This window comes from Myodes glareolus, chromosome 18, assembly GCF_982192425.1.
Source record: "Myodes glareolus chromosome 18, mMyoGla1.1, whole genome shotgun sequence".
NCBI lineage: Eukaryota > Metazoa > Chordata > Mammalia > Rodentia > Cricetidae > Myodes > Myodes glareolus.
The window spans coordinates 19373155-19386412 of record NC_142043.1 but is presented as its reverse complement, the minus strand read 5'-3'; the positions used below and the strand labels follow the sequence as shown (position 1 = coordinate 19386412).

General features: G+C 43.9%; 1 protein-coding gene across 2 annotated transcripts in view; it reads left to right on the top strand.

The window, feature by feature from the left end:
* Pkhd1 (PKHD1 ciliary IPT domain containing fibrocystin/polyductin) overlaps nucleotides 1-13258 on the top strand; it is a 456733-nt gene that overhangs the window by 32171 nt on the left and 411304 nt on the right. For both annotated transcript variants that reach the window (XM_087898011.1, XM_087898010.1), the window contains exons 14-22: nucleotides 3043-3184; nucleotides 3725-3839; nucleotides 5267-5545; nucleotides 6936-7025; nucleotides 7112-7202; nucleotides 8524-8666; nucleotides 9687-9814; nucleotides 10460-10635; nucleotides 12891-13029. In XM_087898011.1, the coding sequence (XP_087754137.1) occupies nucleotides 3043-3184; nucleotides 3725-3839; nucleotides 5267-5545; nucleotides 6936-7025; nucleotides 7112-7202; nucleotides 8524-8666; nucleotides 9687-9814; nucleotides 10460-10635; nucleotides 12891-13029 (1303 nt within the window). The remainder of the gene's footprint in view (nucleotides 1-3042; nucleotides 3185-3724; nucleotides 3840-5266; nucleotides 5546-6935; nucleotides 7026-7111; nucleotides 7203-8523; nucleotides 8667-9686; nucleotides 9815-10459; nucleotides 10636-12890; nucleotides 13030-13258) is intronic.

Sequence of the window (13258 nt, the reverse complement as noted above, 5' to 3'; positions counted from 1 at the left end):
CAAGACACTGCAGCTCTTGGACGGAATCCCCAAACTGACGCTCTGCATTTGGTAGGGAGGGTGTATGTGTGTTGGCCGAGGAGACAGGAGCAGTGGAGCATGCTCTTTTGTGCTCATAGCAGCAGCAGTGGGTAGGTCAGTGAGTAGGGCATGCCGGGGTATATCTCAGGGCTGCGTATTTTCCCCCGTGGGTTTTTGCCCGCTGATATTACAGATGGGGATATGCGGTGACACGGCCACCAGCATCTGCCTCCAATAGACAGAAGTGGAGGAGGCAAGGCAGCAGGTCCCACCTGCCCTTCTTAGTATGAAGCTCCCATATGTTAGCATTCGAGACTCTAGTGCAGTTAAGCATAAGGAAGGTTGGCAAGTTGCTCTGTGGAGAATCGCAGTTCGATGCTGTGCATAAGGCACTGACATAATGCTTAAAGATGTAGCGAGCCAATTCGAAAGGCTCAGCACCTGTAAGCAAAGCTACCCTGCAGGAGCGAAACCTAGAGACAGAGACCCACATTGGAGCACTGGACTGAGCCCCCAAGGTCCAAATGAGGAGCAGAAGGAGGGAGAACATGAACAAGGAAGTCAGGACCGCGAGGGGGGCGTTCACCCTCTGATACAAGGGGACTGATCTAATGAGAGTTCACCAAGACCAGCTGGACTGGGACTGAATGAGCATGTGATCAAACCGGATTCTCTGAATGTGGCTGACATGGGAGCTGTCTGAGAAGCCATTGATAATGGCACTGGGACTTGTTTTGTCTGCATGTGCTGGCTCTTTGGGATCCTAGTCTGTTTGGATGCATACCTTCCTAGACCTGGAGGGAGGGGGGAGGAACTTGAACTTCCCACAGGGCAGGAAACCATGACTGCTCTTAGGACTGGAGAGGGAGGAGGAGAGGGAGTGGGGGGAGTGGGAGGGTATTGGGAGGGGGGAGGAAGTGGAAATTTTTATAAATAAATAAATAAGTAAAAAAATAAAATAAAAAAATAAAGATGGGCCTTTGTGGTGTGAAGACACATACAAAGCTCGGGCTGGAGAATTCCCCAGCTCCCAGATCCCCAGTGTTTACTTAAGGAGAGCGCCCATCCAAGGAGACAAAGGTATTGAAACAAGTAATGCAAAGAGAATGTTTCCTGCAGCAGGAAGTAGGAGCCAGTTCCCTTGTTGAGTGTTTGCTGCTTAAGCTGCTCCCGCCATGGTAGGATTGTTTCCACAAAGCAGCTGTTCGAGTTATTGATGCCCTTTATGAAAACTTTTGAAGTTTGTCCTGTGGAAGTGGGACAAAACGCCACACAAACCGGTACTGCTCCAATGTGTCTGATTCTTGTCCTCAGAAGACATGATGACATTAGCATCTAGTAAGTAGAAGCAAGGGATGCAGCCAATCTTGCAGTGAACAGCATAGTCCAGCAACAAAGCTGCCCAGAGTAAAATAGCAATAGTGTGGAGGTTGAGAATCCCAAAGTTACAGAAACATTGTTAACGTGCTCTGAAGTCTCTGCTTTTCCCTTATTTACTGTTTATCTTTGGGCTAAATGAGGAGCAACATTGGTAGTTTATAATAATACTTACTATGGATATCCTTTATTGAGTACTCACTCTCTCTCCAGATCCTTTCAGTTGTTGTATATTGTTTATAGTTATTATTGGCCCTGTTTTGATGTATGAGTGAATGGGGACTCAGGGCTTTGAAGAACGCTCCTAAAGTTCATACCTAGTAAAGGGTGGAGCAAGAATCTGAATGATCAATCAAGATGACTAGCCAAAATATTGATCAAAATTAGTATCCAGTGTCAATGCCCATATACCTTTTGACTTAAGGTTTCCTTAATATAAAGTGCACATTAAAAAGTACAGCATCATTTAAATGCCACATAATTAAATTGTGCCACTGACTGGCTTTGTGTGCAGGTCAATAAATTGAGGTCATTTTACTTGAAAATTTTAAGGGTTGGCAATTTTTCTAGGCAAAGGGAATTTTATGGAATAGAACTTGCAGGCTGAATCAGGGCTTTAAGGACACCGAAGTTCATGTCCAATTTCAGAAGTCACAAAGTCAGGCCCCACCACAGCTTATTATTACACAGACCATCTTTTCTGAACAGCGGCATTGTTCCCTCATGTCCTCTCCAGGACTTGGCTTTCTTCTGTGGCATGACTGCTGAACAGGCTTCCTAGTCTCCTCTGTCCTCTGAGAGCACCTCTCTTTAATGTTCTCATTAAGTTCTCTTTTCAAGAGACCAAATTCTACTGGGGGAGTATCTGCCATCTCTCTCTCTCTCTCTCTCTCTCTCTCTCTCTCTCTCTCTCTCTCTCACATCTATCTATCTTCTATCTCTCTATCATCTATCTATCTATCTATCTATCTATCTATCTATCTATCTATCTATCTATCTATCTATCTATCTTCTATCTCTCTATCATCTATCTATCTATTTATCTATCTATAATTTATCTATCTATCTATCTATCTAGCTCTCTATCATCTATCTATCTATTTATCTATCTATCATCTATCTATCTATCTCTCTATCATCTATCTATCTCTCTATCTATCTATCTTCTATCTCTCTATCATCTCTCTATCATCTCTCTATCTATCTATCTATCTATTTATCTATCATCTATCTATCTCTCTCTCTCTATCTATCTATTTATCTATCATCTCTCTCTCTCTCTATCTATCTATCTTCTATCTCTCTATCATCTCTCTCTCTCTCTATCTATCAATCTTCTATATCTCTATCATCTATCTATCTATCATCTATCTATCTATCTCTCTATTTATCTATCATCTATCTCTCTATCTCTCTATCATCTCTCTCTCTCTCTCTCTCTCTCTCTCTCTCTCTCTCTCTCTCTCTCTATCTTCTTTCCAGAAACTTCCTAGTTTCTACAGACTCTCTCTTAGGACTATCCCATCTTGGTTTCTCGTGACTCACCTTCACAAATAACACCCACAATACCTTTCACTCTGTAATTTAAGTAGGATCCTTGTGAGGAGAAACGCCACTTGGTTGTGGGATGTATGTGTCTTTCAGGCAATAGAGGTCTTCGTTTTGAAGTTGGAGATGCTGTAGAGGATGTAGAGCTGAACGAAGCCACCCCTGGGTACAGGTGGCAGATAGTCCCCAATGCCAGTTCTCCATCTGGATTTTGGTCAAAGGAAGGGCGACCATTCAGGTATGTTGCAGATAAAGTGGGAATCCATATCAAAAGTCTATTGACAAACTCAGGCAAGCTAGGACACAGGGAATGATGCAGTGATATTTCTAGGGCATCATTTGTCACACGCGCCATTAACAACTGGGGTGTTTTGACAGTGTTCTCAGCTGGTGTTGGTCATTCTGGTGATAATAAGACCTTTTGTAGCTCTACAGTCAAATATCGACCAATGTATAAAACCCATGTTTCCTGTAGCTCTAAATCTGCTTTGGAGATAAGTGGTCTTCTCAGTCAAGTCTCCACATCGTCCTGTGCTGTGGCCATGACCTCCTGAGAATTATAAATTGCAAAGGGATTTGTGGACGTGTAGAGGCTGACAAACTGAGACCATGCAGGAGTGATTGCTTTTTCTAGACTCATCAGAATAATCATATGGTTTAAGGGTCAGTTTTTTTTCTTGTCATTTCCATAGTCAGCAAAGCACAAGGGTTGCTGTATGTTGACTCAGTGACCCCGGCCTTGTCTGCTCTCACCTGACTCTGTTCCTCTGTGTTCCAGAGCACGGCTCAGCGGGTTCTTTGTGGCTCCAGAGACAAACAATTACACATTCTGGATCCAGGCAGACAGCCCAGCTTCCTTGCATTTCAGTTGTTCAGAGGAGCCAAGAACTAAGGTACTCACCCTCCTCTGGATTGCCTTTCCTTTGTTCACGGCCCTTTGCCCTGGAAAGAAGAAAGGATTAGAGAGGAAGATTTTCTGTTCTACAGTTGTAAGATACCACTGAAAAGCAATTTGGAGGACTATAATGGTATTGTAAGTCCAGCATTATGTTGTTTTACAATCTTGCTTATTATTCTTATCTCTGTGAAGTATGCACAACTCCAGGCTCTAGATGAGAAAATTGAGGCATTGAAGGATTGTATGGCCTGTTCGGGACCACCTGAATAATAAGAGAAGTATCCACAAATCAAAATCCAATTGGTTTGACTCTCAAACTCAACCCGTGCCTTTTCCACCATGTTTGGGTTAGCATCATGTAGGAAGCTTCTTTTACCAGCCTTGTACTGTTGCCAGAGGTTTCTGTCTCACCCGGTCCCACAGCCATTCAGTCCCAAAGAAAAACACAGAGGCTTATGTTAATTATAAATTGTTTGGCCTATTAGCTCAGTCTTCTTATTAACTCTTATAACTTACATTAACCCATAGTTCTTGTCTGTGTTAACCACGTGGCTTGGTACCTGTTATCAGCGAGGCCTTCTCATTTTGCGTCTTCTATGTCTGGATGACTGCAGATTGAGCCTTTTCTCTCCCCAGAATTCTTCTGTTCTGGATGTCCCACCTATACTTCCTGCCTGGCTACTAGTAGGCCAATCAACGGTTTATTAAAGCAATACAAGTGACAAGTCTTTACAGGATACAAGACCATTGTCCCACAGCATTGTACTTTTAGAAATCAGCCAACACCCACTTGTGCCTTTGACAAAGACTCGTGATGTTCTCAGTATGCTCTCTGAAATCCATTTGCTTGCTGGAGAAAGACACGGGTTTTGATGAGTGTCCCGCGCTTCCGTCTCACCAGCAAGAACCACGCGGTACACATAGGATACTTCTGCAGTAAAGCTTTAATGCCCCTTGGGAGAGCGGGCATCAGCCAACATGGCGGAGACCCAGATAAGATGGAACCCATCCCTTATAAAGGAAACAGACCCTGCTTCGGACGTGTCACTCTTGGATAGGTCCGCTGCTCCCAGTCCCAGGTGATACCTTGAGAGTAGTGGAAAAATACCAACACGTGTGAGCTTTCTAGCTCACCTGGCGGTGCAGCGCCATCTATGGTGGAGAGTGTGGTTGCGGCCTTCTACAGATGAGCTGGAGCCATTCTAGGTCTTTCACGCATTTAATGATATCTTACCACAGCATCACACAGACATAGGGTGTGAGGGAAGAGGCCACAGGACCAAAGTCAGGGGACTAAGTTATAGGAAAAGTGTGGACCACTTGAAAATGTCGCATTGGTAGCTTTTGAAATGCTTGTTATCTGAGAACAAGGATGCATTGAATATTCACGGTACTGAACGTGATTGGCGTATTTGGGCACAGGTAGAAGTGGCCTCTTTTGGAGTTGGCACTGCTGATTGGTTCGATTCTTGGGAGCAGAACGGGAATGAAGGAAACTGGCAACAGAAAACGACTAAGCTGGAACTACGGGGCGGTGCCAAGTACTACTTGGAAGCAGAGCAGCTTGGGATCGCCCCCAGCAGGGGGATGAGAATTGGGGTCCAGATCCACAACACCTGGCTGAATCCTGATGTGGTCAACACATACCTTCTGGAGAAACACCAGATCCGAGCCCGAGCCCAGAGACTTCCAGAAATACAGGTCTGTGTGCCATGAAAATAAGCCATGGGTAGAAAAGAGTCTTCCTCAGTAGAAGGACAGCTGGTTGAGAGTAAGAAAGTCTGAGATGCATTTATGGATATAGGATACAGGGTCATAAATATTTAAATTATTTTCTTGTTTTTATTTTTAAACATTATCGTTTGTTTATTGTATGTAGACATGGGCTCCAAGGCTTGAATATAGGGGTCAGAGCATAGCTTGCAGGGGCTGGGTCTTTTCTTCCACCAGGTGGGTTCCTGATACCCAGCATAGCTGGTCAGGTTCACTGTAAGAGTCATCTTGCTTGTCCTATGGGTATATATATATTTTAATACATTCTTATTAAGATTGTCTTTCTTACTGATTTATTTCTGAAATATTTAAAGGTTTGGTAGATCTCTAAACTTTTTTAGATTTATTTTATGTGTGATTATCTTGCCTGAATCCATGTCTGTTTACCATGTGTGTGCTTGGTGTCTGTGTGGGACATAAGAGGGTGTGGGTTTCCCTGGAACTGGAGACTGAAGTTACAGATAGTTGTGAACCACTACATGGGTGCTCGGGATTGAACCCAGGTCCTCTGAATGAGTAGCCAGTGCTTAGCTTTCCAGTCTCAGGTCTTTTCTTTGCTGAGAACTTATTCCTCCAAGTACAGATAAGGTCATTTACAAATATACGCATCACGCGCACACACACACACACACACACACACACACATACACACACACACACACTCCACCATAGCTTTTTGACCCATTCTGAGCTTATTTACCCATGTGATATGTTTATATGTCTAATCTGTCGTTAATGTGCTCCATGTCTTTTCTGAGAAACTTCCATATACTTTCTGTTGTCGGTTTTTCTATGCAGAAGTGATCAATGTGGACCCTACTTTCCACACTTTCTAGTTTAATAGTAACATGGACATAAAAGAACCACCGAGAAAAGTAGAACAGAGCAAGTGATTCATGAGTCACATCTCAGGACGAAAGGATAATGAGCCCAGACACATCTGCTGGGAGCGGAGTAGACATGGAATGAGCCCCGTGAGAGAATGGCGTGCCATGTGCTGGCTTCTGCCTCTCAGGCCACTTTGTTGAGGCAGCATTTGGTGAGAAGGTCCAAAAATGAGATATACCAAGGCCACCTTTACATTATGTGCTATCGGAAATGCAGCACAAACAAACAGGGGACCCGTCATTCATTTCATTCCCAAAAAAGTTTCATTTGATGGTGACACTGCTTTCCAGAGGTTTCTGGATCATTTATATTTAGAAATCTGAAACTAATAAAATCGAAACGGCATGTGGAGGGGCTGTGCTCTGTTCCTAGACAGACCCTCTGACTCTGGTCCCTGCACATCAGTGAGTTTTGTCCGTCAACTTTTCAGATGTTGAATGTGTCAGCTACAGGAAGCTTTTTTCTTACGTGGGACAATGTGTCTAGCCAGCCAGTTCCTGCAAATGCTACAGCCCAACAGGTGAGAGTCTCCTTCCAATAACAAAGGTGAGCATGGGAGTTTAAGGCCTGAGGTTTGAAAGACTGCCATTTTATTTATTTTAATAGATCCAAGCCACCATTGAGGAGCTGCTTGCAGTAAAATGCCATCTGGAACCCGTTTCAGCTCACATTCTGCTCCGACTTGGATTTGAGCAAGGTGTCTCCTGGGTTGGCCAGCTCTGCTCCTCCTATCTATCACTGTTTTCCTCTTCTTTCTTTAAACATAGGAACAATCCCAGTTTCCTGCCCAGAGTGTTAGTAGAGTCAGATAGAAGCAGGACCCTGGGTCTGGATGGAGTGACCAGTAGAGCAGCTGCGCATACAGGAGGAGATGGTTGGGATGCATGCCAGTCTAAGCAGTCTTCTGGGTACTTCAGTGGAGAGAAACACTGTCCAGAGAGTTTCCTCTAAACGTAGAGAGTAGACATGGCAATGGTAACTTAAAAAAAAATCGTTTAGTTCAAAATCAAAATTCCTATCAATGTTTTTGTGTGTGTGTGCCGATGGAGGTTAAACTGCAAAGCATTGCTGATGCCCACAGGAGCTCTTCAGCCAAGCCATGCTAACATCCTTTTAATTAAAGAAAAGAAAAATTGAGACAAGTTCTCACCAAGTTGTTTAGATCAGCCTTGAACTTGTGACCCTCCTGTACCTGATTCCTGAGTGGCTGGGACTATAAGCATGCACCACCACTCCTAGCTTATACAAGAGAATTAGTATAAAATAATGTAGGCAAGAAATTATTTTTCTCCTTTTATTTATTCTTTTGTTTTTACATCCCAACAAAATTTTTTCTCCTTTCCTCTTCCCAATTCCTCACCCCATTTCCCCTCTACTCCCCCCAACCACTCCTCCTCCACTGTTTCTCTTTAGATATAGGTGGGCCTTCCATGGATATCAGCCAGCTAAGGTATATCAATTTGAAGAAATCATTAAAATATGCTAATGTGCTTCATTGCCCTCCCCAGCCAATGGACAACACATTCTTAAACTATTCTTAAAGTGAACTAAAGTCTTATTGAGGGGCTAGGGAAATGGTTAAGAGTGTTCACTACTCCTGCACAGGACTCAGGCTCAGTTCCCAGCACCCATTCCAGCTCTAGGTGGTGTGACACTCCCCCTTGATGGACACCCATTGTCTCCCACATGCACACGTGCACTCCATACACTTAGGCACACATACAAGTAAAATAAGAAAATAAAGCATTCCTTTTTTTCCATTGACCTTCCTTTTCTCTTGCTTATCATTAGTTTTTCCCATCTTGGCCCACAGAGAAAATGGTATTATTATTCCATGTTTTGTAGTAGCCAGAAAGGATTTCTCATAGCTAGAGCCTTCCAATTGGAGGGTGCTAGACCTCTGGGCTCTTCCCATTTCTCCATAGGCCGAGAGGCCAATGTTACTCTTTTTATCTTGTACACATACTGTCTTGTTTCATGGCTATGCCTATGTTCCTATTTATTCTGATTACATACAGGCCTAGAAGGTTCCAGCTCTGATGGGGTCCTCACCAGTTCAACTGAGCCCTTCTGTGGCAGATTCAGCCTGGGTCAACTTCGACACCTTATTCTTTACCCCTCAGCTGACAAAAATGGCTATCAGCTGGATCAGTACCCATATGTGAGTATCTATCCTCATGTTTCTGGGCTTGGAAGGCTGGGAGGAGATGATGTTGTTTTCTGGGTTCGACACTAAGATGACAAAAACACAAGGAGATGATGAAATTTGCCTGGTGTGTTTTGAGCTGAAGTTTGACATTTCTTAATGACTTCTCTGGGCCCCTACTTGTAACCTAAGAATGTTACTATTAGCAAGAAGGCCTATGGACATTTTTATTTATTTAGATATTTTATTTGCTCTCTACTCTTGAGAAATAGTGCAAATCTTACAGACAGACTCTGGTTTTGAACACTGATTCACATCTGTGTGTTCTTAATATTTTACTTAAGTATGCATCTCTGAAACAGTTAATGTGGTCCAGCGCTCAGTAATATGGTGAAGGTTAATATAGTAAGATGTTTTGCATCAGTGAGGACCCAATTGAGGATAGTTATTATTATCATTATTTCAGTTAATGTAAATAATTAATGAATCAGCTGATATACCTACTCCCCTTTGCATTTACTTAATTTTTAAAAAATTTTATACATGAGTACTGCATTTCCATAAATTTCACCCTACCCTTTCCCCTTCCAACTCTTGTTTTTCCCTATTCCCTCTTAAATTCATATTCTGTTCCTTTAACTATAACACACACACACCCCCCCTGGGGAATAGAGCAGAAGGAAGGCTAGTGCAGATTAAGTGACTCACCGAAGGCCCACAGAGGCCTTGGTTAAAGCAAGCATTTTATAACCGATATACTTTAAAATCCTTATTGCTGAACACAGTGCTAAACTTTGAAAAGTCTCACCGTTGAATATCATTTTCATTTGGCCTCGGAGAAAGCAGCTACTGTGTTTGGCTTAGGGAGTGAAGCATAATGCTCTGTGCTTCCGGATAGACTGAAAGCCCGAGGAAGCAGGACCTAGATTCATGCACAGCGCGCAGCAAGATCTGCAGAGGCAGACTCTTACCCCAAGGTGTCTGAACCGCAACTTCTGGCAGTGTTGAACTGAAGGGCATATTTGGTGTCCACAGCTGTGCACCGCATACAGAAGCCACATAAACAGGACCCTGACGATGACTGTTTCTTTCGTATTTGCCTTCCAAAATGTCACAAAGAATACCACTTGCAACTGGAGTCTCACGGAACCTCACCCTGAGAGGTAGCTATGGTGGGGAGGTGTGGGTGGATTCTGCCCTTCGGGGGTGGATTGCTGTCTTAGAGACCGTGGCCCACTTGAGATATTGAGTATTTCATTTGGATCTCAGATTCTAACTTGAGACGTTGAAATTTTGACCTGACAAAGCAGTTTTGACAAGAGATACGGTTATGGGTATAGAAGGAACCCGACAGGACCCTGGCATCACACTAGGGACAGAACTTTTAAGACATTCTCTGACATGACAGATGGAGAGAATTGAGGCTCAGGGAATCTGCACTTCACTGAAGTGCATTCAGCAAGTGGTTCTGTAATAAAGTGAAGGCACCCTGGTCCGTTGATTCTGTTCCCTGTCCGGACATTTCTCATTGCTCTGCAGTTGTTTTAAAGCTCAATGAGTCAGTATTACAGGAATACCCAGGATGAGGAAAGACTGGCGTGTACTCTATTTAAGATGCACAATTGCTTCGTTATTTGAAAGTGCTGCTGATCCCTAGTGTCACGAATGACTGGCTGACTTGAGCTGTGACTCACCAGTGTTGTAGCTGAAAGTAGGCTGACCCCGGGTGTGGGGGGCTGTCTGGTCCCAGTCTTCAGGAGGAGGCCCGGAGACTTTACCCAGAGGCTCCTCCCGCTCTGCTTTGGCAGCTGGCAGTTCACTTGCATCAACCTCTGGGACACATGTGTGCGTCGCTCTGAGGATCTCCCATCTTCTCTGGCAAACGCACCACTGCTGGTTCATCGGATTGACATCCTTCCTGTGGCCCCGAAGGCAGGCCTGCTCTATCTGGATGAAATCATTCTTGCAGATACAAGCATAACAGGTGACTGTCACATCTGCTGTTCTCTTGGGCCTGCCTGTCAAATGCCTGTCTCAAAGTTCCACACTAGATGTTGCTTTTCTTTTCCGAAGGGGAGACTGGGTGGTTCTTCAATTTGCCTGCTATAGTTTGAAGGCAGATGGGGTTGTTCTTGTGTACATTTCCTTCCATGTCTCTTCAACTAGTTGCTCTTTCTTTCTTTCTTTCTTTCTTTCTTTCTTTCTTTCTTTCTTTCTTTCTTTCTTCCTTCCTTCCTTCCTTCCTTCCTTCCTTCCTTCCTTCCTTCCTTCCCTCCCTCCCTCCCTCCCTCCCTCCCTCCCTGCCTCTTTCTCCTGTTTATCTTACTATGTTTTCTTGCTTTTTGTGCTTGTACTATTATGCCCACACTTTACTACCTTCTGACTTTGAATATTTCTTTTTCTCCTCTGTAAAGCGAGTATAATATAGAGCCAGCACCAACACTGAGCCGCTGTTGATCATTTGCTCTGGCACTCTTGGAGAACGGTGCTGTTCAGATGCACGTTGAGACGACCAACTCAACTTGCTGGTGTCTGAGACAACTGGCCAGGAAACATTTGTAGTCCCAAGTACCGCCCAGATGTTCAAAGATCCAAGGCAGCCAGTATTTCACAGACTTAAACACATAGTTTGGGAGCCTCTAGAGTAGATAACAGGTACCACTTCATTTCTCCTCTTTCCATTGCATGCCAGCCATTCTGCTCCTCCATAGCCTGGAAACCAAGGACCCAATGTCTTTCTTGCCACCCTCACTTTTTAAAGCAAAGCTCTGTCGATCTTGGATCATCTAGGGGAGAAAGATGACACATGGAGAGACGGGTGGGGACAAGAATGAGGACTGGGATAGGTGAAGCAGTAGTCTTTCTTTGTCAGTTTGCTCTGATCCACCGAGTTTTAGTTAAGGAAAGATGAACTATATAATTGAACTCAGTCATCACGATTAACAATATGTGTGTCTGATCAATATATTATGGACTTATTCTGCTTAATAGTCTATGGAAGTTCTTTGTGTCTGTTGTGGTAGCATTCATTATTTATTATTATTGTTGTTTTCATTGTCATTATTATTTCATGTAGTTCTCAAGAGCACCTGAAATGGTCCTGTCACCTCTATGCTATGTATGAGAAAATCAGGCTAAGAGGGGTTATTCTCAAAGCCTTTTTCTCTGTACATACAACTGGGATGTGGTGACAGACTGGAACCCAAAGTTTCCAGACACCATCTCTTTAGAGAGCGCATAATCATATTGAGCACCTGCTCTGTGCCAGTGTTGCAGTAAGAACTGGGCATGCAGGACCAGGCACCAAGACATAAGCCTTTAAACTCAGCACTGGAGAGGGTGAGACAGGCAGAGCTGTATGAGTTCAAGGATAACCTGGTCTACATAGTGAATTCCAGGATATCCAAGGCTATACAGTGAGATCCTGTCTCAAAGCGAGCAAGCAAGCAAAAACAAAAGAAAGTTAAAACAAACAATAAAAGAAGTAGTCATGAAAAATGAATAAGACAAGGCTATCACTGCCCTTGAACTCTTTGTAATCTGAACCATAAGGAATGTTGAAGAAAAGCTGTCTTACTCAGTGCCTAGCAGGAAGACAAAGGATATTGAAATGTTCAGTGGTCATTAAAGTCAGCAGCCTTCCTGAATTACTTACCAGGAAGGTTTTCATCCATCCCACATGCTGTGATCGTCACTTTAGACACGAGAAAGCTGAGCATTGCTGAGCTTATATTGCTTAGCAGAGTGGCTGTCCAAGGCAAGTGGGAAACCCTGGATTTGAACTCTCACATTTCTGTACACTTACCACTTCATCATGAATAAGCACTGGTTATGAGAGCAGCTCTGGTTATGAGAGCCTAGTCCATTCCTCGGGAGGATAGCATTCCTAGGGAGGATTTTCTGTGTATCACTAAGGTTTACAGAGGCAGTGGGAAGGAAGGGGTACCTGCCACCCACACATAGAGTGAAGGGGTGTTACAAGAGGCATTTGGCTGGTGGGGGCTTGTTGATCTTTGCTGCAGAGTTAATCTTCATGTCTGTACACTGCTGCATTTTCCTCTTGGTAATAAGTTGAATGTTGTCCTCCCATGCCCTTCTCCGGGAGCTTCTCCAATGTAGTAGATGGGTAGAGATCTAGACTTCATATGTGCATGTGACTCATCATCTCCAGCCAGAGTTTTCCACTTTACAAGCCTCTATCTTGAGTTATTTGGTACTAATTGGATCATTGGTCTCCAGTTTCTCAAGCTGATCCTGGAACAGCCCGCCCAGGTGGGAACCTGGTGGAGTCAGTCTCGGTGGTGGGATTCCCTCCAGTCTACAGCATAGCCTTCTGGTTGGCAGGCTGTGGTTCAGAGCTTCCTCTCATCACTGCATGGTAAGGAAGTGGTTTTCCTACACGGATGTCCTCAGTATTCACAGCTGGCTACGGTGCACACAGGTGCAGCTTTGATGGAGGTGGGGAAACTCCCTACTGTACTGTTTAGAGCTATGGTCTTTTCTCAAGTGTGATACATCAGACTCAGATAGAGGTTTGGTATAGAGACAACTGGGCCATGGTAGTTTGGGGTCTGAAAATTTTCATTTTCAATGATCTAATGGTGCTG